This window comes from Pteropus alecto, unplaced genomic scaffold (assembly GCF_000325575.1).
Source record: "Pteropus alecto unplaced genomic scaffold, ASM32557v1 scaffold131, whole genome shotgun sequence".
NCBI lineage: Eukaryota > Metazoa > Chordata > Mammalia > Chiroptera > Pteropodidae > Pteropus > Pteropus alecto.
Window position 1 is genome coordinate 2,497,978 of NW_006434709.1, and position 24,285 is coordinate 2,522,262.

Consider the following 24,285-nt stretch of genomic DNA (forward strand, 5'->3'; position numbering starts at 1 on the left):
CCTACTGAAAGAAGAACTCAGAATTTTAGAGAACCTGGTACTGTACTACTTTGGATTCTAAAAGCTGAAACTGTTTGAGAAGGAACTGTTGGTGGAAATAAGAGTTATCATTGCGAAAGAAAAAAAAACCCAAAAACCTAAGTCTGTCTTGGTCATCCTCAGTAGGAGAGTTGAGGAGAAAGGAGCATATTGAGAGAACTGACTGCTCTTGTACATACAGTCAGGGCCACATGGATCTGTCCATAAAGCACCAGTGCCCTCTCACTCTCCTGCCACACAGCTCTAAACGACTGTGCTCACCCTACTTCCCTTCATCCACCCAGTGAAGTTTCTGGATGCTTCCTATTACTCTTCCTCCCACCTTTTGCCCCTTCCTTGCTGAGCTCTCATGCTCCGTTTCCTGTCTTTGCTTCTGCTGTTTCCTCTGCTTGGAATGCCTTTTTTATTAATTTTCTGATGTTAGGAAGGTAATTCCACTCTTAAATTTTCTCCCACTCATTTAGAAACATGTTTAAGGGTTTACTTTGTGCTAGGCAGGTGTTAGAGTAGAGGAACTAAGACACAGGCCCTGTAGGAGCTCACAAATTAATGGACCTGATTAGGAATTAAATTACATGGGTTAAAGTTCTGGCCCAGCCATGTATTAACTGTGAGAGTTTTGTTTTATTTTTAAATTAGTTTATGTTTTTTCAAATCTTAAATACTCAAATGAGCGAAATAAGCTTATTACAGAAAACATCAAGCTATTCCTAGAGGGAGGTTCCTCCTATGCCTTTTCAATGTCCCAAAGCAACCACTTTTAGTTGATACATTTGATATATTTCTAAATAAGATGCTGATAATGCTAATTCTTGATTTTTTTCCATTTTAGGCATGTTACACTGTGCAAAGTAAAAATTTAGCTCTTTCATCCCCCATATGTACTCCCCCTGCAATACTAGCATTATTCTCATCTCCCATTCTTCTAAAATAGTAAGTTTTGGCAGTATATTAGTTAGATTAGTATGAGTTTTTACATTATTATATAAGCAAACATTATTTCTGCTGAATCTCCTCATAGACTATGATTACTATTCCTTTCCTACATAACTCTCTTTTCACTGGAATTAATAATTGTTCTTTTTGTTTGTTTTATTTTGCTTTTGTTTTGTTTTAGTATTCTGTGTACTTTTTAGCAATTTAATCCCAAACTCTTCCCAAGTTGTATAAATCATTATTTTAATACTCTTAAGCACATTTAGTATTCTATTTTATCTTCTTGAAGAAATCCCAGTTTTCTGACACGATGGAATCTGGGTTGGTTGCCCTCTAGACCTAATTTACAGTCTTATCTTGGAATTTCCTCAGCATTCGTTTTGCCTCTCTTTTTGTTAGATTTATTGACTCCTCTTTTTTGACATTTTAATTTTTTTGCACTGATTGAAATGATTGTGTCATTTTCTTTTTTTTATCCTTAATATGGTGGATCATATTGACTGCTTTTCAAATAATAAACCAGGTTTGCATCCCAGCAATAATTCTCACTTGGTCATGGTCTATAATTATTTTTATATATTGCTAAATTCTGTTTGTAATATTTTATTAAAGATTTTCACATCTATAGTCATGAGAGATAATGGTCTATAGTTTTTTTTAACTTCCTTTTTCTGGTTTAGGTAGCAAGGTAATCCTGGCTTCATAATAGACTGGAAAGTGTTCCCTCCTCTTCTGTTTTCTGCAAGAGATTTTGTAGAATAGGTGTTCATTCTTTAAGCATTTCAGGGAATTCTTCAGTGAAACCATCTGAGCTTGGGGATTTCTTTTTTGAGAGTTATTAAATTACTGATTCAGTTTTCTTAATAATTAGGCTATTGAGATTATTTCATATTGAGTTGTGATCGTTTGTATTTTTGAGGAATTGGTCTATTTCTTTGTCAAATTTATTCATGTAGAGTTAGTTAATAACTATATTAGCAATTCTCTTATTATCCTTTGATCTGTACAAGGTTTGTGGTATAGCCCTGGTTTATATCTGATACTGGTAATTTGTATCTTCTCTTTTTTTGCTATTTCAGTGGTACTAGACATTTGCCAGATTTATTATCATTTTCAAAGAACCATCTCTTTGTTTCATTGATTTTTCTCTATTTTTCTATTTTCAACTTCATCGATTTCTGTTCTTATGCTTATTATTTCTTTCTGTCTGCTTCCTTTGGGTTTATTTTGCTCTCCTTTCCCTAGGTACTTGAGGTGGAAGTTTAGATTATTGATTTGAGACTTTTCCTCTTTTTTATTATATATATTTAGTGCTGTAAATTTCCCTCTTGGCACTGCTTTATTTTGATATGTATATTTTTATTTTTTATTCAATTATAATGTATTTTTTAATTTCCTTTGAGACTTCCTCTTGATCCATGGATTATCTGGAAGTAGGTTATTTCGTTTGCAATTGTTTGTCAATATTTTGTTATCTTTCAGTTATTAGTTTTCACTTTGATTCCATTCTAGTTGGAGAACACATTTCATGTAATTTCACTGTTAAATTAATTAAGGTTTGTTTTATGGCCCATCTTGATATATCTTTTGTGGGTACTTGAAAAGAATGTGTATTCTGTTTTTAGGTAAAGTGTTTGTTTATTATGTGTTTTCTTCTATATCCTTGCTGATTTTTGTCTAGTTCTATCAGTTGTTGAGAGGAAGTGTTGAAATCTCCAAATACAATTGCAGTTTGTCTCTTTCAGTTCTCTCAGTTTCTGCTTCACATGTTTTACGCCTCTGTTATTTTGTGCATATAAATTTAAGATTGTTACCTGTTCTTGGTGGATTGACCTTTTTATTTTTACATAGTATCCTTCTCTGTCTCTGGTAATTTTCTTTGTTCTTAAGTCCACTTTACCTGATATTAATACAGCCACTCCTGTTTTTGGGGGGATCCAAATTTGCATGGTGTATGTTTTTCTATCCTTTTACTTTCGACCTGCCTTTATGGCCTTATTTTGGAGTGAGTTCTTAAAGGCAGTATGTAGATGGATTGTGTCTTTAAATACACTCTGCCAGTGTCTTGTAATTGCTATATTTAGATTATTTACATTTAATGCAGTTATTTGTTAGGCCTATAAAGTTAGGCCTTAAATGTCCTGTTTTATTTTGTGTTTTCTTTTTGTTCTCACTGTTTTTCATACCTGTTTTCCTTTTTCTGTTTTCTTGTGGTTACTTGAACTTTTTAAAGAATTTCATTTTATCTGTAGTGTTTTTGAGTGTATCTCTTTGTATGATTTTTTAAAAAATTGACTTTATTTTTCAGAGAAGTTTTAGGTTCACAGCAAAATTGAGCAGAAAGTACAGAGGGTCCCCATATACTCCAGGTCTCCCACATGCCCAGCCTGTCTACTGTCAACATCTTGCCCCAGAGTGGTGTGTTTGTTATAATCAGTGAAGCTTTATCGATGCATCCTTATCATCTAGAGTCCATAGTTTACATTAGGATTCACTTTGGTATTATACATTCCGTGAGTTTTGACAAATGTAGTATTCTGACAAATGTAGTTTTGACAAATCGTTGTGGTATTAGAAATCATTTCACTGCCTTAAACTTCCCCTGCGCTCTGCATATGTATCCTCCCTCCCCCAACTCTTTGCAACTACTGATATTTTTTTACCGTTTCCATAGTTTTGTCTTTTTCAGAATGTCATATAGTTGGAATCATTCAGTATGTAGCCTTTCAGATTGGCTTTTTTCACTTAATAATATGCATTTAAGGTTCTTCTATATCTTTTCATGGCTTGATAGCTCATTTCTTTTTAGAGCTGAATGATATTTTTTTGAATGGATATATCACAGTTTATCCATTCATCTACTGAAGAATATCTTGGTTGCTTCCAAGATTTAGCAATTATGAATAAAGCAACCATAAACATCTGTGTGCAGGTTTTTGTGTGGGCATAGTTTTTAGCCCATTTGGATATGTTTCATTGATCCTCAACTAAGCAGTTATTTCTATTATGAAGATTTCTTTTTATATTTCTAAGTCACTATTTAAATTTTTATTTCATTTTAATTTTACTCTAACTTTTAAGAATAATTTTTTATTGTCAGAAATTCATAACTTAAAATTTACCATCTTAACCAATTTTAAGTGTACAGGGTTGTTAACTACAGGCATAGTGTTTTACAGCAGGTCTCTATAACTTACTCATCTAGAATAACTGAAACTTTATACCTGCCAAATAGCAACTCCTCATGTTCCCTTTCCTTTAGCTCCTGGCAACCACCATTATACTCTCTGCTTTGATGAGTTTGGCTATTTTACATACCTCATATAAGTAGAATCATACAGTATTTGTCCTTTTATTACTGCCTTATTTAACTTAGAGTATCCTCAAGGTTCATCTATGTTGGAGACTATGACAAGATTCTTTCTTAAGATTAAGTCATAGTCCATTTCGTGTATATACCATATTTTCTTTAACCATTCATCCATTGGTAGTTGCTCCTACTTCTTAGCTTGAACTACCTCTTGTAGTGGACATGGGTATGCAAATATCTCTGAGATCCTGTTTTTATTTCTTTAGGATATATACCAACTAGGGGGATTGCTGGATAATATGGTAATTCTGTGTTTAATTTTCTGAGGAACCTCCATATTGTTTTCCACAGAGGCTGTGCCATTTTACATCCCTACCAACAGTGCATGAAAGTTCCAATATCTCCACATCCTCACCAGCACTTGCTATTTTATATTTTATTTTATTTTTTCCTAATAGTGGCCATCGTAACAGGTATGAGGTGATATTTTGTTGTAGTTTTGGTTTGCATTTCCCTGATGCTTAGTGATATTGAGCATGTTTTTATATGCTTGTTGGCCATTTATTTTTATAACTTTTAAGTAGTTATTCTAATTAATATAATATATATAGTGTGCGTGTATAATTTATTGGTGGTGTTATTTTACCAATCCAAGTATAGAAACCTTGTCCACTTTTTCCTTCTTTACCCTCCCCATTTATAATTATCTTAAATATTTCTTCTATATACATTTAAGGATATATCAGTCAGTGCTATAATTTTTGCTTCTACTGTAAAACTTAATTTGGAACATGCAGTAGGTGAAAGTCTGTTGTATTTACCCATATTTTTTCTTACTGTGTTCTTCCTTCCTGACATGCCAAGATTTCCTTCTATTATCATTTCCTTTTTGTTTAGAGCATGTTCTTCAGCCATTCTTTTAGGATAGACCTACTGGTGACAAATTCCATTAGTTTCCTTTCATCTGAGAATGTCTTGATTTCCCCTTTATTCCTAAGGGATATTTTTGCTGGGCATAGGATTCTAAATCAACAATTCTTTTTTTTTTTTCATCGCTTAAAAATGTGCCACTTTTTTTCTGGCCTCTGTGGTTTCTGATGAGATATTGACTGTTATTCAAATAGTTTTCTCTCAAGTAGGTAACATGTCATTTTTCTCTGTTTTCTATATTTTTCTTTGTTTTTATTTTCAGAAGTTTGGTTAAGATATATGTTGGTGTGGATTTTTTTGAGTTTATCCTGTTTGGGATTTGCTCAACTGTTTGAGTTCGTAGGTTTATGTTTTCCTGCAAAATTTGGAAAGTTTTCAGCACTATGTCTTCAAGTACTTTTTCACTCCCTCCCTTCTTTGTTTTCCTTCTGGATTGCACAAATGTTAGATCTTTTATTATAGTCACGCAGTTCCTGAGGCTCTGTTCTTTGTTTTTTATTTTTTAATACTTTAGAAGTTTTAGATTTACAGGAGAATTGAGATGATAGTACAGAGAGTTCCATATACACCATACCTAGTTTCCCTATTATGTTATGTTAGTATGGTACATTTGCCACAATGTTAGTATGGTACATTTGCCACAATTAATGATCCAGTATTGATACATTATTATCAATAATGTATGGTACATTTGCCACAATGTTGGTATGGTACATTTGCCACAATTAAGGATCCAGTATTGATACATTATTATTAACCAATGTCCATAGTTTACTCACATTTCCTTTGTTTTTATCTGACATCTTTTTTTTGTTCAGGATCCCATCCACAATACCATATCGTAGTTAATTTTCATGTTTCCTTTATCTCTTCTTGGGTGTGACACTTTCTCACACTTTCCTTGATTTTGATAACTCCGACAGTTTGGGGGTATAGTGGGCAAGTATTTTGTAGGATGCCCTCTATTGGAATTTGTCTGATGTTTTTCTCATGATTAGACTGGGTTATCATTTCGAAGGAAAACAACAGAACTAAAAATGCCATTTTAATTACATCATGTATACATAGTATAATCATGATTCGCCCTGTGGATACTGAACTTTGATCACCTGGCAAGGTAGTGTTTTTCAGATTTCACTGTAAAGTTACTCTTTTTCTCCCTTTCTCTACTGTATCCTTTTAAAGAAAGTCATTATGCACAGCCCAACTTAAGGAGTAGAGATTTATGTAGAGTTCCTACATAAATTATTTGAAATTCTTCTGCAAGAGATTTTCTCTTCTCCATTTATTTATTTACTCAAATATTTATTTAAAGCAATATGGACCCATGCTTACTTGCCTGCTTGCTTATTTATTTATTTAATCTATTTGCTATCTTTTGTTCATACTGGGTAATTGCTATTGTTTTATCTTTCAGTTCACTGATTCTTTTCTCTGTTCCTCCCATTCTGCTGTTAGCCTATTGACCAAGTTTTTTGCTTTGGTTATTTTATTTTTCAGTTCTAAACTTAACATTTGGTTCTTTAGGTTTTCTCTTTCTTAGATGAAACTTCCTATTTCTTTGCTGAGGCTTTCTATTTGTTCATTTGCTTCAAGCATGTTTGTAATTGCTGGTTTAAGCATTTTTATGTCGTAACTGCTTTAAAACTATAGCTTGATAATTGTATCATCCCTGTCATCTCAGAATTGGCATCTACTGATTTTTTTTTTTTACATTTAGTTTAAGATCTTCCTAGTTCTTCTATTTTAACTGGTTTCTGCTCTGGCAGAGGATCAATGAGGGTATGGGCGGTGTCCCCTCGTTACTACTAGGTAGGGATAGAAGTTCAGGTTTCCCATTGGCCTCTTTTGACACCCTAGGAGTGCTCCTTATTACTACTGAGAATGGGGTGGAAGGTCCAGTTCTCCAATAGGCTTCTACTGATACTTCCTTGTTGAGAAGGTAGGATTGCCTTATTATTGCTTGTCATGTGGCGTCCACTGATGAAAGTCCTAACTTTCCACTTGTCCTCCTCTGACCCCATCCCAGTGGAGAGAAGAAAGAGCACCTCCTTACCACCTACAGAGATGAAGGTCCTGACTCCCTACTCAGTCTTCTCTAACATTACCCACCTCGGTGGGTGGTTTGGGGTGATTTGTTATAACCTTATGAGAATGGAAGTCTAGGTTCCCCACTTGGCCTTTGATGATGTGGCTGGGGGAGGGGCTGCAGTTTTCTTCTGTGGTTTTTGACTGATGTAGAAGAGTTAGTACCTACAAGTTTCTGTCTTACTAGGTTGCCATGATCCTGGGTTTGGCAAGAGAGAGCAGACTTTCGTTGGGGCTTTGTTGTCTGTTCCCATTGTTGTTTCAGCTTCCCGGCTTCTGTAGTTTCCTGCCTGAGATACAGGAAACAAAAAGAAAACTCAGGCAACTCACCACCATGTCATTCCTTGAGTCTCAAAATTCCTAGCCAGTCTGCTTTCTTCTACCCACATTTCAGACTCTTCTTATGTTTGTTTTACTTATAATGTTCAAAGTATTTAGTTGTACCTAGCTGGAGAAGTTGGGGAAAGTATATGTACTCCATCTTCCAGGAAGCAGAATTCTTCAGTTTATGCCTAAAAGGCATAAAGCAAATACTTTACATCATTTAGTAAGGTTTTAGAAGGGAGCAGAGATAAGAACATGTATTCAACTTAGTTTTTTTAAAAAATTCCTGCTATTTTTAATAAAGTCCTATGTGATGTTTTTAACTACCCTAGATTCAGACTTCTGTCAAATAGAGGCCGTAACCCCAGCCCTACCTCTCTCAGAGATTGTAAGAATTATGTACATGTACATAATACATATTATTTGACTTTGCCTGAAAAAAAAAAACAAACAAACCACGAGAGGGTGAGAAAGAGGGGAGGGAAGGAGAGAGAGGAGCAGTGTTCCCTACAGGGAATGAGGAATGAAGTAGAAAATAATTGTCTACTATTTCTTGCTCTTTGAATGTCAATATATAATTTATTTGTAAAAACTAAATTAAATTTTAAGCTGTTTTATAGTCACTTGGATGAACAAGCAAGAATCAAAGTGCCTTCAGGTTGAGTAAGAACAGGCCATGTCATATTAACATCATGTCCTTTTTTGGAGAGGTTTTTGGACTGGGAGCTCAGGGAAGTACAGTAATACCCAGTGTCTGTGGATTGTGTCGTTTGAGCAAGGACACTCATCAAAGATCTGTGAGCAAGATGGAGAGTCTAGGTTGGATGCTAAGTGTAACTGCTACTGTTTGTATTAATCTGGAGGAAACTATCCAAGAAAAAAGCACTATAGCTTACCATTAGCTTTGTGTTATTTTACATGAAACAAATAACTTAGTTAAAGAAATAGAAGACACACTTATCAATTATGTACCTAATATAAAAGTGGAAGATATAACAACTACAATGGATAATAGAAGCAGGATCTAAAATAATCCTTACAAAATCAGCAATGGACTGATTCTGATGAGATGAAATAACAAGGTAAGGTCATATACTTAGATTTTTATTTTATTTTAATCAGATTTGTAAGCACAGTTCTGAAAGGCAGAGATTAAAAACAGCGTGAGTGGAAATTTAAGTATCTTAGTGGTCAAGTAACTTGATACGAATTTATAGTATGATGTGGCTGTCAAAAGAAAAAAGAATGTAATTTTTAGTTACATTAATAGAATTATTAGAAGGTAATAGTGCTGGTCTACTCTGCGTGAGTCAGACCAGGCCTGGAGCATTTCATTCATATCCTGGGGCCATTCTTTTAAAAAGGATATAGACAAAGCAAAGCATTTAAATGTAGGAGCAGTCAAAATGGTGATGTGACTAAAAACCATATCAAAGAAAGTGGGTATGTTTAACCTAGAGAAGAAAAATCTTAGAGTGTAAATAAAAATATTTCAATTGTTTAGAAAGTGAAAAAATACTCTAGACTTGTTCTTTTTGCTCTGAAGAGGACAATCTGTAATCAGGAAGTAGAAATTTCCAGCTGAATGTAAGGAAGAGCTGATCAACAGTGATGATGGCTGTCTGCAGATGGGCTGATGGCCCAAGGAAATGACATTTTTCTAAGAAAATTGCTTGTCAAAAGGCTGTAGCAGGGCTTCAGATATGGACTCCCTGGTTGCTCTAGATCAGTGCTACTCAGAGAAAGGATCTTGCTTTCTTTTTCCCTTGTGTTTGTTTTATTTTTCTCCCCAGCTTGTCATATTACTTTTCTTTGTAAATTGAGGCAAAATTCACCCTTTTAAATGTAATTAAGGGATTTTTAGTATATTCACAAAATCATTCACCCTTCACCATTTATCTAATTCCAGAATATTTTTTTCCATCACCCCAAAAGGAAACCTGTTAGCAGTCAATCCCCATTCCCCCATGCCCCAGTCTCTGGCAGCCATTAATCTACTTTCTGTTGCCTATTCTGGACATTTCTTATAAATGGGCTCATACAATATGTGGCTTCATGTGCCTAACTTCTTTCACTTAGCATAATGTTTTCAAGGTTTACCTATGTGGTCGTTTATTTCAGTACTTTATTCATTTTCATGGTTGCATAAAATTCCTTTGTATGGGTATACCACATATTTTAATCCTGAGGGACATTCAGGTTGTTGCCACCTTTTGGCTATTATGAATAATGCTGCAATGGACATTTATGTACAAGTTTTTGTGGACATAATGTTTCATTTCTCTTGAGTATATTCATAGTTTAAATTGCTAAATCATGTGGCAACTCTGCTTTTTGAGAAATTTCCAAACTCTTTCATAGAAGCTGCACTATTTTACATTCTTAACATCAATGTATGAAGGTTCCAATCTCTTATCTTTGTTGATATTTTTTATTGTTTCCATTTTTTATTATAGCCATCCTAGTGGTTTTGATCTGCATTTTGATTGTAGCCATCTCATTATGGTTTTGATTTGCATTTTCTTCATGATTAATGGTGTTGAGCATCCAACATCATGAAATATTTGCACATGTTTTCTTTGAGGCGTTTTTAGATTTTTGGTCCATTTCGAGTTAATTTTTGTATATGTTGTCAGGTAGGGATCCAACTTCATTCTTTTGCCTGTAGATTTCCAGTTGTCCCCACATCATTTTTTGAAAAGACTATTCTTTTCTCCACTGAATTGTCTAGGCACCCTTATCAGAAATCAGTTGTCTATATAAATGTATGGGTTCTACTCAAAGGGTCTTGTGCCACAATGTAAATCAATGAACTACTTCTCTCACAGTTAAAGCTTCACTAGGAAAAGAAGTCAACTTAGCGACTTGATTGATTTATTTTCTGGAACAAGCTCTATATTTTCTTGTAGTCTAGTAACAGCTTACTAAGCAGCAAATGTTCATGGACCACATTTTCAGTAGCACTGCTCAGGAGCATCCCAGACTCTATGTCAGAGCCACTGGATTAGAATCTGTTTTTAAACAGAATCCCTAGGTTCATATGTATATTAACGTTTCACCACACTGTTCTAGAATCAGATTCTAAATGACTTTAAAGATCTAGTCTGTAAGTACAGGATTAACTAATGAGTAAGACTTAGGAAAGGGAGAGTAAATGTGAGTGTAGGCAGGAGACTGTCAGGGGCTTCTTAAGTAGCAGAAACCCACTAGGACCCTAGATAACTTGACCTTTAACAAAACTCCAGGGCCAACCCAGATCTCAGAGCACTTCTTTTCCTCCTGCACTGGACTTGATAGTTTTTGTTTGACTGTGAATAACTCCTTGAAGAGAGTTGTAAAGGAAATTTAGAGTTATAGAGAAAAAAGGGGGAAGGATAGTAAGGCAGAAGACTTTTACAAAGCAACTTTGGGAATGATAAACTAGTTCCAGGCCTCGGAACTGCTTTTCTTCATCTTTAAATTAAGAAGAACCTGACATTTGTTTGAAAGGGTCTTTGGAACCGTAGTGTGATTCTAGAAGTTGGCAGCAATAGTGCTGAGTCATAAAATCCAAAAACATTGAATATTTGAATGAAGGGTCAAAACAGGTTAATATTCCTGTTTGAAAACTTATACGCAAATGCAAGCATGATGAAAATCAGGAATTTGCAGGTATCGTGCTGACATTGCTAAGAAGGATGGCCTGAGGAAATGATGTACAGGGAAACTAGTTATATGCAATATTCATTTTTACCATTTTGAGGTGAGTGATATTATTGATATGCTATTTAGAATGCTGTCTTCTTTGTTTTCTTGTGCATAAGTATAAAGGTTTTTAGAGATGTACTTAGGACTTGATTCCTCCTTAGAAGGCCTTAAGATGCTTAAGTAGGAATTTTCCTGCTGTAGGAATCTTGAAGCTAGAGAGATGGAATACTGCTCTGTGCTACAAGCATCATTAACTGAGACCCCCAGATAAACTTGAAATTTGCAATCTATAGGATCTTGGTTGAAGGTTTGATTATGAAATGGTAGCTTTTGTGCGTGTTTGTGAAAAGTTTTTCAGTACCTCAAGCAGTTAAATATGAAAGTTAACAAGCTAACTGTAAACCACTTTAAATATCTATTTAATAAAGTAGGTCTTTTAATAACATGTTTGTCATGTTTAATGTTAATTTAAAAATAAAGTTTAAAATGACAACACAATCTCTTTAGACTTTTCACTGTTTAAATCATGTGATATAAACTGTTCTGATCTATAGTTTCACTGAACATTCTCCTCCCTGCTAAAACTTAAGTTTTGACTTATACTCACCATGTAGACTTTTATACTAATACTCCAAATGCTAGTTATAGCCAAGGGCATCAAAGTATCTTTTCCACATCCTGCCTTTTCTGAACAAACAGGTGGTAACTCAGGTGCCCCCCATATGGGTTCCATCCCATACCTTTACGTCCAATCTGTTCGATAAGCCTGGGCCTGGTTGTTTAACTAAAACCAGGGAAAGCTGGGCCATCATCCTCTGGCCTGTCGCTGCTGTGAACTGATGCCACTGTACTGTAAATGCAAGTCAGTCTCAATTTGCAGTAAGATTTTCTCTTGATTTTTTCTACATTTCACAGCCATTCAAACAGGTCTTCTCCATCAGTTATAAACCAGTGATGTTATACTCTAAAATCTGAGATGTTGCTGCATCATCAAGTCGTTAAAAGTAGTAATCTCCCTTCGAAGAGGTGATCTTTTCTGCATAGATATATCTCAGGATCTTTGCAGAAGACAAAATGATCAGGAATTTGAGCTTGAATTCACCAGCAAATATATTGGCAAACTGTTCTAAGATGCCATATGCAGATGTTAATGACCCATTTGGGGTCTTCTAATAGCTCTTGACCACCTCTCGGCTCTACCAGATGCTTTTTTTTTTTTCTTCTAGGTTCTCTATTATTACTCTTGGGGTGAGACAAGCTCGAGGCAACATTGCTAATTCTCTTTCAAAAAGTTAAACAAACATTAGTCTTCTATTCTTCCTTGTGGGCATTTGGAGGACATGATCTTCTGCTCCATTTTGGTTTCAAAGAACTTCTTTCTAGTTCTTCCTACTTCCAGGACTGTGTAAATGGAAACAAGTTACAGAAGAGTTGATAATAAGACTGAAAAGCAGAGGGAATGAGAGTCCTCTAAAACATGAGCCCTGAAATCACTTTCTGTATGGAGGACTTGGAACTCTAGAGACTGCTTTTCTGCCTCAGTACCTCCCTAGTCTGTTATATCCAAAGCAGTTGTTCTAAGCCTTTTATTTCTCTCACCAAACTTCTTTCTCATTCATTTATACTTGAAGATGATTTTTCTCTCTACCAAAAACAGAGTGGTAAATCTGAACTCACTCAAATTCCCCCTTTTCCCAGCCTTAAACCAATATGCATATCCATTCTTATTATAGGAAGGAAATGTCTTTCTAAGACCAGACCCTTTAACAGTGCCCCGAGTCCCCACCTCTTCTGTCTACAGGACTTTGTTCCATCAGTTATCTTCAGCCTCTCCTGTTATCTTCTCCTGGCCCCTTCTTCCACTGTCCAGTGCTTAATTCTTTCCCATACTAAAAATTCTTTCTTTTAGTGCTGCTCCTCTCTTAAAAACAAACTGTTCGGAAAGAGTAATCTGTACTTGTTAGCTGTACATAGTTAACTTATATTCTTTGCTAGTCCAATTCCATTCTCACCTTTATTCTGTCCCTTCTCTGAAACTGGTCTTGCATGATCTCCAGTGACTTCTCCATTGCCAGTTGCAGTGGTCACGTTTTTACCTTTGGTCTACCTTTCTTGAGACAATAGGCATTCTTAATCCTTCACTCAGAGGAAAGTTCTAACGAATGTTAACTTTGATGCTCAGGGTTCAGTTGTGTTCATTTGGTAATGTGAGGCTCCCTCTTGTTTCAGTGGATTTCAGAGTAAAACAGATTTTATTTCTTACTTCAAACAGTGGAATCTCCAGTTGGTATGGTGGTAGTTACTATTCTGTGGTCTAAACTGCCAAATCTGTGTGGTGACTCCTATAGAATGACACATTCTCCCCACACTTCCTCCCACTTTTTCTTAAACAAAAGTAAAATAATTTATTAAAACTAGTTAAAAAAATAAAGCCTTACTTTGTATTTGTGCAAAAATCCTATTACCCAGCTAGCTCATTTTTTGCTCGCTAATGACCTTGGAATTTTGAACATTATCATTATAAAGATCTGCCTCTATGGATGTTGAAATAACTATGCCAGGGTATGAGGCAACTTCAGTGCCTCACTGGGTCCTGACACAAAATTAATTCCACAAGCGACCCTGAGAGACCATATGCAATTCCAACCAGAAAGCTGGAAACTTGACCCATCTTATTTATATCCCAGCTGGTTGCCTTGAAAGGCTTAATTACAAGCAAAATACTTAGGTCTGGATGACATTGTAGTCCCTTCAAAACTGTATAAAGCAATTATTCTGTTCCTATATTTCCTAAAGGGAGAAAAACAGTATGAACAGTTTAAAAGCCTCATTGAATTCACTTGAGTCTCTGCGACCAGGAAAAACTATCAGTTTCACTTTTCCGAATTAAACATTCACATATTTAAATAGTTCATACTCTCTCTTCTTAGATCCTCTGCAGTATTTCTGGAGGTGGGAGTCTTTGCTTTCTGGTTTACATGCAGCACTAATACAGTGAGCAAGTAGGCTCCCTATGTTCATTTGGTTCTAGCATTTTAATTCAAGAGAGTGCTATGGTTTACTAGGGTTGTGGAATTGCTATTGAAGATCTGGCCATGAATCTTAGAGGCCACTGGAAATCTGCTCTTGACGCTGTTCCTTAGTCTTACTTCTCATCACTCTTAGAGTTGTCTGTGTACCTAAATTATCTGTGCTGACAGAACTGACTGGCTCATTCTGTCTCTGTCGGTGTCTGTAGCTGAAAATATATTTTTCAACTCTTCTTTACAGAGGGACCTGTCAGGACACAAGAACATCGTGGGTTACATTGACTCCAGTATCAACAATGTGAGTAGCGGTGATGTATGGGAAGTGCTCATTCTGATGGACTTCTGTAGAGGTAAGTATTCGAACCCTATCCTAAGCTCTCAATTCACTAGCATTTTGATTGTCAAGGGCATGGTGGTCATTTCAGTTAATTTACACTGAGCCCTAATGTATGTTGTTCTGGTTTTAAAGACTGGAAAATTGAGAGACTAAAATATAGAGCCTGCTGTTACCTCTTTGTCATTCTTATAACGGCAAGGATCAGTGGCAAAACAATTCAAAGTGCTGAATAATACAAAATTCCATTTTTTTTAGCTTTAGGAAGGTTTGATGCTTGTATATGAATGAGAATGTGTGAGAATGAGAATGAATGTGTTCTTTGTGGTGCTTTAAAAAAATGGTGAAGGCACATAATAAAGACCCAACTCCAGATGGACTAAAGAAACAATTTAGCTTCCCCACTCCCTCACTCGTGTGTTCTCTTCTCCACCCACATCGCCATCCTTGTGTTATGGGGTAAAAGAATCTTTTTTGTCTAATGGAAATGACCCTCTTCTCCTCACTTGAGAGCTATAATTGCCAGTAAGGCTACATTCAAAACATGCTGCTCTTAAGAGTGGAGTTAAGTAGTTAAAAGCATGGAGTTTCAAGCAGTATTTATCTTGGAAATCCAGACTGTAGCATTAGTTTAGTCAGAGTTGACTGCATTTCATATAGCCATTGTTTGGAGGTTTGACTTTTTTGGCCTCAACAGCTGCCACTTACAAGCTTGGGTCACTGTCTCACTGTTTTGCAGTAACCCTTAACTTCCACTAACATTTTTGGTACCTTAAAAGATTCTGTCCATAAATTAAATATGTTGCTTATCTCAAAAATGTGATGTTAACCAATAATTTCAGCCTTTACTGTAATAACTGTTAACCTGATTTTATAAAATACTGCCAAATTTGAACTTGACGATTTGTTTCCTCCTGCCCATTTCTTTTTGGACAGTAAAATGTTTAGAGATGAAGCAATAGGAACATCCAAGGATCTGGCTGATTTTGTGAGGCCATCAGTCTTTTAGTCCTGGGGATTAAATGTTGGTATAACATTTCTACAGGTCAGGCAAGTAGTGAAGCCAGAGAGACCAGGCTGTTCCTAAAGGATAGACTATAAAGCTGTCTTTTTCCTTCTCCCAGTGTCTACTGTGCAGTTGGATTCTTACTAAAAGGTACAGCAAGTTGAACCTGTGGCCTTGTCCCATACACAGCAGGGACAGTGTAACCAGACAACTATAGCAGGACCATGTGGTCAGTTCTACAACTGATCTTGAAGACATAATGAGGGCAGCTCATGTCTGGAGTGCTTTATAATTAAGGAAACTATTTCTGATACATTAGAGGAAGCCCTGGATTTTAAGAAAACAAATCCCAGGCTGGGAATCAAGGCACCTGGGTTTTAGTCCTGGCTCAGTGATTAGCTCTGTTCCCTTCATCCAGGTTGCTGCTGTGTGGACAGCCATTCATCTCTTGGGTAAGTGAAGAGTCTGAATGTTTATAACCTCCCCTTTGCTCTGCACCCCTCTCAGGAGGCCAGGTGGTCAACCTGATGAACCAACGCCTGCAAACCGGTTTTACAGAGAATGAAGTGCTCCAGATATTTTGTGACACCTGTGAAGCTGTTGCCCGCCTCCATCAGTGCAAAACTCCTATTATCCACCGTGACCTAAAGGTAACAGACCACACTGTTTCATTAAATGTGTTCTTAAAAGTGTTTTCTTTCTGTCTCAGCGATGAGGTGGGCACTATGGGGATGCAGGAGAAGTTTGGTCCTAAATTCCAAGCTTACATTCTGCTTGGGGAGAGAAAATACAAAGGAAAAAAAGAAGTAACAGTACAGTATAGGTATCAATTTTATGATTGAAGTAGCCTTCAGAAATTCTTTATAATCATCAAATCCCTGAACGTGTTTTGTTTTGTTTTTTCTGATATATTTTCAAATTCACTTTTCCAGGATCCTGAAAAGTAATATGCTAATTGAAGCATGGATGCTTGATCTTTAAACTCTATTTCATATTTTGCAAAATTCATTAATTATTTTGAATATTTGTTGCACTAATTACCATCTCTTTGCACTGGGCCTTTCATAATGTAGTCACTTGACAATGTTTGTCGAATGGAATTGGCACCCGGCTAGGATTCGCTAGCATTTATGGAGCATCGACTGGGTGCCATGTACTCTGCTAGACACTTTGTGTACAGTCTCCCTTTGGAGGGAGGCATTCTTCCTTACATTCTGTAATTGAGGAAACTCAGGAGCAGAGGGGTTACGTTACTTGCCTCAGGTCATATAACTAGGAAGGAGCAATACCAGAATTTGAATCCAACTCTTCTGATTCTAAATTACAGTTTCTTTTCGTTATACGTATGTTTTGAGAAATATGCTTCATGGCTAATAACTTGCATTAGTGTCCCCTGGTGTGTTTATTAAGTATAGTCTGCTGGGTTCCACGCCAAATCTATTGGGCTGTAATTTTCGTGGTGGTGTCAGGGAGGCTCAGGAATTTATATCTTAATAAGCCACCCCCAAGTGGTTTTTGTATATTCTAAAGTTTGAGAATCACAGCAGCATACTGGCATTTCTGGTTGGTTTTGTTTTATTTTTTTATTTTTTAGCCATTAAAAAAAATTGATATGATTCACATACCATAAAGTCACCCTTTTAAAGTGTATGATTCAGTGGCTTTTAGTATATTTACAAGGCTGTGCAACCATCACGAATATTGAATTCCAGAACATTTCATCCTCCCCAAAAGAAATCCTCTGTCTGATAGCGATCACTCTTCAGGCCCTCTCGCCCCAGCCCCGGGCAACCACTAATCAATCTACTTTCTATTGCCTGTTCCGGACATTTCCTGTAAACGGGCTCATACAATATATGACCTCTTGCATCTGACTTCTTTTACCTAGAATGTTTTCAAGGTTCATCTATGTTCTAGCATTCCTTATAGCAGAATATTCCATTGTGTGGCTATAGCACATTTTGTTTATCCATTCATCAGTTGATGGACATTTAAGTTGTTTCTACTTTGGCTGTTATGTATAAAGCTGCTATGAATACCCATCTGCTAGTTTTTATGTGGGCATATGTTTTCAGTTCTTTTGAGTGTATATACCTAGGTGTGGAATTGCTGGGTCATATGGTAACTACGTTCACCTTTTTGACAAATTGCCAAACTGTTTTCCAAAGTGGCTGCTCCATTTTATATGCAGTCAGCAATATACAAGGATTCCAGTTTCTCCACATCTTCATAAACAATTGTTATTGTCTTTTTTCTTTTAATCCATCCCTAGTGGGTGTGAAGTGGTACATACATACTGGCATTTCTGTACTAAAGCAGTAGGCTTTCAGGAAGGTAGGTACATACCTCCAGAAGCCTTAGACATCCTTCTCCAGTGTACTTCTGTCCACAGTCAGTCTTTTTTCTGAGTAAAAAAAGGAGAATACATCCCCGTTAATATTATGAGCCTAGCAAAGTACAAGTACATAATTCTGTGGAAGGTGGTACAGATATAATAATATGGCCCTAACTCTCAAGACATTTAAAGTACTGGAGAAAGGACTTATAAATGAAATTTTTAGACTTGATACAGAAATAAATGAAATACAAAACTTTATTTATTTATTTTTTAGGTGAGGCAACCCTTGGTTGATCTCACAGATTGCAAGGACCTTGTCAGCTTACAATCCCTTATTTTTTAATTTATTTTTACACCTACAGCACCAGATCTTCCTAGGTGGTCTCCCATCCAAGTACTAACCAGGCCTGACTCTGCTTAGGTTCCGAGATCAGACAGGATCGGGCTTGTTCAGGGTAGCATGGCCGTAGACTAAAACTTTATAAAACAGAGTGATGAATAGATGAAAATCAAATGGCTTAATGTATGATCGGATAGTGAAATCAGGTAGTGGTAGTTAGAATCTTCTGGAAAAGTGAGATTTCAAAGGACTGGTGTGACGTGCGTGGTTGCAGAGAGGATGAGGACATTTCAGGCAGAGAGCAAAGCCTAGCGAAGGGAACAACAGGGTATTTGAGGATAAGGTGGGATGTAAGGCCCGAGTGTGTGGCAGGTTGCAAATCAGAGTAGAGTGACTGCTGGCCACTGCTCTGAGTATGTATTGACATTTTTTTCAGCTGTTGCCTTTAACAGTGAGTGAAATTTTGGGGCCTATTAGCATATATTTCAAAATAAACAAACAAGTCTGTGGCCGTGTTACCCTGAACAAGCCTGATCCCATCTGATCTCGGAACCTAAGCAGAGTCAGGCCTGGTTAGTACTTGGATGGGAGACCACCTAGGAAGACCAGGTGCTGTAGGTGTAAAAAATAAATAAAAAAATAAGGGATTGTAAGCTAATAAGGTCCTTGCAATCTGTGAGGTCAACCAGGGGTTCCCTTGCCTAAAAAAATATAAACAAACAAACAAACAAATAAAATAAACAGACAGTGGTACTAACATTTTAGGAATTGATCTCTCTCTCTGCTGTCTTGGAGAAAGGTTTGTGAGGGGCAAAGGAATAGGGAGAAGCATGGCTGGGCAGCACCAGCACTGGTCTGTGAGTGTGGGCACTACTTCTGTGAATTACTTCTGTGAACTGTATGAGTTCTGGCCTCTCTGGAGCCCCATTCTCCCCCCATATCATATGGGGTTTAATTTCATATTGGAACTCTGATTCTCTAGCACTCATAGTGTGATTTGTACCCACAGAATCGTAAGCACTATGAGAGATGAGCATGCAGTGTTGTTCATATTGCCAGATGCAAAGGATACTTCAGTCCCTGTGTTCTTCTCCTCCTGTGACCAAATTCTCCCTTGACCTCGGTGACAGTGTGTTCTCCCTGGCTCCTCCTCAGGCTCTTTGGTTGCTCTAATTTACTTAGCCTCAGAGCCTCGGTTTCCTCATCTGTGAAGTGGAGATAATAGTGCCAGGTTTGTTAGGCTTGTGAGAGGGTTAAATGAGAGTGTGCCTGTCACTGTCCACGCACATCCCTGGCACAGTAAGTCCTGAGAGGGCACAGAGGTGAGAGAAAAGGGAGGAGGGAGAGAGAGCCTTACAGCATTCTTTAGAGCAGGGTTCCCCAACCCCCAGGGCCATGGACCAGTACTCATCTGTGGCCTATTAGGAACCTGGCCGCACTGCAGGAGATGAGCAGCAGACCAGTGAGTGAAGTTTCACCTGTATTTGCAGCCACTCCCCAGCGCTAGCATCACCACCTCAGCTCCACCTCAGTTCATCAGGCATTCGATTCTCATAGGAGCACCGGTCCCTGGGGCCAAAAAAGGTTGGGGACCACTGCTTTAGAGAGTTCTGTTCTCATGTTCTTAAACAAAATCTTCCATTATTTTTAAGTTTGTAAACATTTATTGGATGAAATGAGGCAAAATGATAATCATGTCATACCCATAAATAATACCTACCCAGTTTACACATTCACATCATATTAATGCCCTGTGGTGTTCACAGTGCCGCTGTGAGGTGTGGATAAGTGTCTCCCAGTGATAGGAACCTGAGGTACAGAGCCCAGTTCTTCCCTGGGGACACAGAGAAGGCCAGTGCTTGGGCCCAGGCAGCAGGAGTCCCAGACTCTTCCTTCACTGCACTGAGCCTGTGAGATGTCTCAGCAGAGGAATGTGGAGCACACTGGATCAGAGGGTGAGGGCGTGGCATGAGCAAGAGGCCAGCTGTGTTCTGTTCCCAGCCTGCCCTCATGCCTCTGTTACTGAGAGGTGGCACTGCACTGGGAGCACTATTGGCTCTGTCCTTCTGTTTTAATTGATTTTGAAGACTCTTAGTTATGCCGCCAGGTATCCGGTAGTGGTTCCCTCCCTCCTCTACTTTGAAAGTAAAGAATGTAAATGGGCCCCTGGGAGGAGGCCTCAGTTGTGCTTGTCTAGAGGAGTCCTGTCGCAGTTGATTTTAGTTAACTCCTGGATGTTTTGATTGAAGCCTTCCACAACTGCCCAAATTGTACACTTGGTGCTTTTGTTAGCATGGTAGATTTTGTTGGTTCCTACCGGTATGTGCCCAATGAGCAGTCACATTTGCCTGCTGTACCACCAACTTCCTAAGGTATGAGTGAGTGAAATGTCCCCACACATCTCCTGTTTGCCCTGGCCGTGTTATTGTATCACATAGCCTGGGCCACTCCGAGCCCTGTGTCACTGGAAGAACCAGCCACCACAGTCTTAGTGGTAGCCAGAGCCAAGAAGTTCTTTATTCTGTTATCTAGAGAAAGTTCTGGTTGCTGGTCTCTTGGTTGCTTCTCTGTAAGCAGCTTTTCCACTGGGTGAGGAGGCCCCACTGTGAATAAAAGTGAGACACGGGAAGAGTACAAGCCAAGCCAGCTGTGGACCCCCTTGTTGAGCCAGTGCCGCCCTGTGTGGGGTCTCTTGCTGCTTGCAGAGCTGAGACAAACCCTTCTTGCCCAGCCCGCCACCTTTGTGGTCCTCCTTTCAGTCCTGGTCCTCAGGCAGCTTGTGCTCTAAAAATGACAGCAATGAAGGTGCTGTCCTTTATAGAGGTCTTTTCTCAAATACATTCACATTTTAATTTTTTCTCCCATTAAAAATTTTTATTTCTCTGAGGAAGGATAAGAGATTATTATTACAGATCATGGAGTCACAGACTGGGAAGGTCACCTAAGCCAGCTCTCTCCTTTGACCAGTGAGGTGACCTCTGTCCAGAAAGGTGGTGACCTGCACAGCTGATCAAACCAGAACAAAGGCTAAGGCTTTTACTCCCATTTTGGTTTTTTATTTTTTTGATTTTGTTGTATTGTACCATGTTGTTTGTTCTAGCACTTAAGAAAGGGCACGAAGGGTTAAGACTTAATAAGTACATAGAAATTGAAAAAGTCATGAATATCTCTTTTGTCAGAAAAGAGATTTTGATCTAATAAAATACAATAAGATGAAGATTCTTGTCCTATTTTTGGAATCATAGGTTTGAAAACTTGCATTTACCTAATCCTCCAGAATTTCCAGTGGTAATAAATTCTGCGACTGAAACGCCCGAATGCCATATCTGTTTGAAATAATGTCAAAATGAAGAAGTCAGTAGGAGGTGGCTTTCTAGACCCTTTAGCTAAAACTGTAAGCTGAATTTGGGAGGGACAACTTGAATGACACTCTTAAGCCAATAGGTTGGGAGGTAAGGTTAGCAATATTAACTCTTAAAGAGCTGAAAGATCTGAGGACTGTAAGCAATGGTAACCAGTGTTAGGCTTATATCCTAAAAGGGACGTTGCCAAAAACAGTCACCATGCAAGTTATCTGAGGTTTTCAGAAGATGGTGTCTGAATATCCAGTTGGTTCTCCACCTCCATAATCTCATTTAATCCCTCTTGGCCCTGGTCTAGACCTGGCCCTAGTCACCTTACACCTGGATGACTGCACCTGTCCTCATTTTCTCCTTTCTTTTTCTCCCTCATCTGTCACCCTGCTAACCTTCCTAAAATACCTCTTCTCATCTGCTACTGACTGTTGAAAATGTGGAGTGGCTCCCTCGTAGCCTTCTTTAATTTGCCCTCTTTCTCTGGTTGTTTCCCCTCCTGCTCTCTTCTCTTTCTCCAGTCTGAACTGTCCATGTTCTTTAACTGCATAATGCACATTAGTGCAGTGGGTATGGGATCACACCGTAGAACAAGGACAGTCAGGCAACCCGAGCCCAACTCCTGCCTTACCAGTCTTGTGGCCTCAGGCACCTTAAATAACTTAACTCCGTTTCCTCATTCGTTAAGTGGGGACAATAAAGCTGTGTAAGAATTTCATGAAATACTATAGGTAAAAAGTGCATGGGGCAGCATCTAGCACGTAGTAAATGCTATTCGTTGCTGATACCGTTGTTTTTGTGATCACTCCTGCCTCTGTGCTTTTGTTCCTATTACCAGTTTCACTTATCTAAGGCCTTTATGGCCCATTTCGCCCTAGTCATAAGTGTGCTAGCCCATATTATGTCAAGTGCCATGTTTTGTTTTCTTTGCAGTACCAGTGCCCAGCACAGTGCTGTTCCAGCCACAGAGGCCTGCCTCTGTGCCTCAAACACCTCAAGCATGCTCCCAGCTCAGCACCTTTGTGCTGGCTGTTCTCTGCTTAGAATGCACCTCCCCACGGCGGTGCATGGCTGCTCCCGTCTTCATTCCAGTCTGTTCCCCTCATCAGAGTGACTTTCCCCGACTGTGCTATTTACAATGGCATCCTTTTTACTTTACATATATTTAACTGCTGGGTTCTTTTTCTTAAGGTTTATCACTACCGGTCAATTTTACTTATTTTCTTATTATCCTCAACTGGACGGTAAGCTCAATGAAACGATAAGCTTTAATTTGTTCACAGCCTTATTCTCAGAACCTAGAAAAGTACTTGATATATAGTAGGAGTTCGAATGTGTTTCTTTAAGAAATGAATAATAATAACGGATTACATTTAATAGGGAGATTGACAGTTTGCTTTCATGTACATTCGCTGACTTGCTTCGTAACAACAATGATAGAAATATTATCAGTTTTACTTTACAGATGAGAAACAAGCCCAGAGAGCTTTGCAGATTTGTCTAAGGTCAAACATCTAAAATAGTCCCTGAGGTCTTCTGAACCCCAAGGCCACCGTGGTTGCCACATACCACACTCTATTTTAATGTTTGGTTGATGATGGTGGTGCTGATGATGGGAGGCAGTAGTCAGCTTGAGCATGGAGATTTTCACAGGTGTTACAAGTCATAGGGACAGACTGAGGTTACGGAGCATGTAGCAAGCACTAAGGCAGCTCCTGCCAAGCAATTTCACTTTTGTAATCTCATTCGATCCTCCCAACAAACTCACAAAGTAACCAGAGCAGGAATTATTGTTTTTACCTGCATTGATATTGTTTTGATATTGATAAAGCTTTTCCCCAATTGATATTTCTAACCCTCTTGTCTACTTTTGTACACACTCTTGATGTTTAACTGGTTTTCCTTAAATACAGTTTTATACAATGTTATCTTTGTGTGAGAGAGGGAGAAAGCTGAGGTGGGGACCAGGTTGGATGTAGTGTACCTTTTGAGTGCTGCCACTCTGGAATTAACCAGAAATACCAACCTAGTTTTTAAGGTGAGGAAAAAAATCCCCAATGTGCCTTATCTTTATCTGTCCTTTGTCTGCTTAGTTCTCCTCCTTCCCATGAATTTGGTCTCTAGAACTACCTTGTTTTGTGTCTTGATGTGAGTTAACTTTTCAGTTTTCTAGATCATACATTCCAGCATTAAAAGTATAGAAACCGATCTGGGAAGGAACTTCGTATGTACAATAGAAGTGTAGTTTCACATGAGCCCCGTAAGATGCATAAGGCCAGGAAGGAAAATTGTTGCTGAATGATGCCGTATAAGGGATCTGGGGGTCTCTGTGTGTGTAAAATACTGGACTGGGTATAATTATAGACCGCGGTTGGCAAGCTTTTTTGTAGAGGGCCAGATAGTAAAATTTTAGGCTTGTTGGCATACAGTCTGTCTTAACTGTTCAACTCTACTGTTAGAATTTGAAAGCAGCCAGAAACTAAAGGATAGGAGATGGCTTGGTTTGGCCTGAAGGGCTCACTTTGTTAGCCTCTCCTAGAGACAGCAGATTCTGTAGATTTTGTAGGATAG

At 38.1% G+C, this 24,285-nt stretch overlaps 1 protein-coding gene and 2 pseudogenes across 16 annotated transcripts in view; 2 read left to right on the top strand and 1 right to left on the bottom strand.

The window, feature by feature from the left end:
* Positions 1-24,285, top strand: part of AAK1 (AP2 associated kinase 1) — a 158,989-nt gene that overhangs the window by 78,365 nt on the left and 56,339 nt on the right. For all 16 annotated transcript variants that reach the window (XM_025045175.1, XM_025045182.1, XM_025045183.1 and 13 more), the window contains exons 4-5: positions 14,585-14,693; positions 16,191-16,333. In XM_025045175.1, coding sequence (XP_024900943.1) covers positions 14,585-14,693; positions 16,191-16,333 — 252 coding nt within the window. The remainder of the gene's footprint in view (positions 1-14,584; positions 14,694-16,190; positions 16,334-24,285) is intronic.
* LOC112478131 lies at positions 18,375-18,493 on the bottom strand (annotated as a pseudogene).
* LOC112477961 lies at positions 18,864-18,982 on the top strand (annotated as a pseudogene).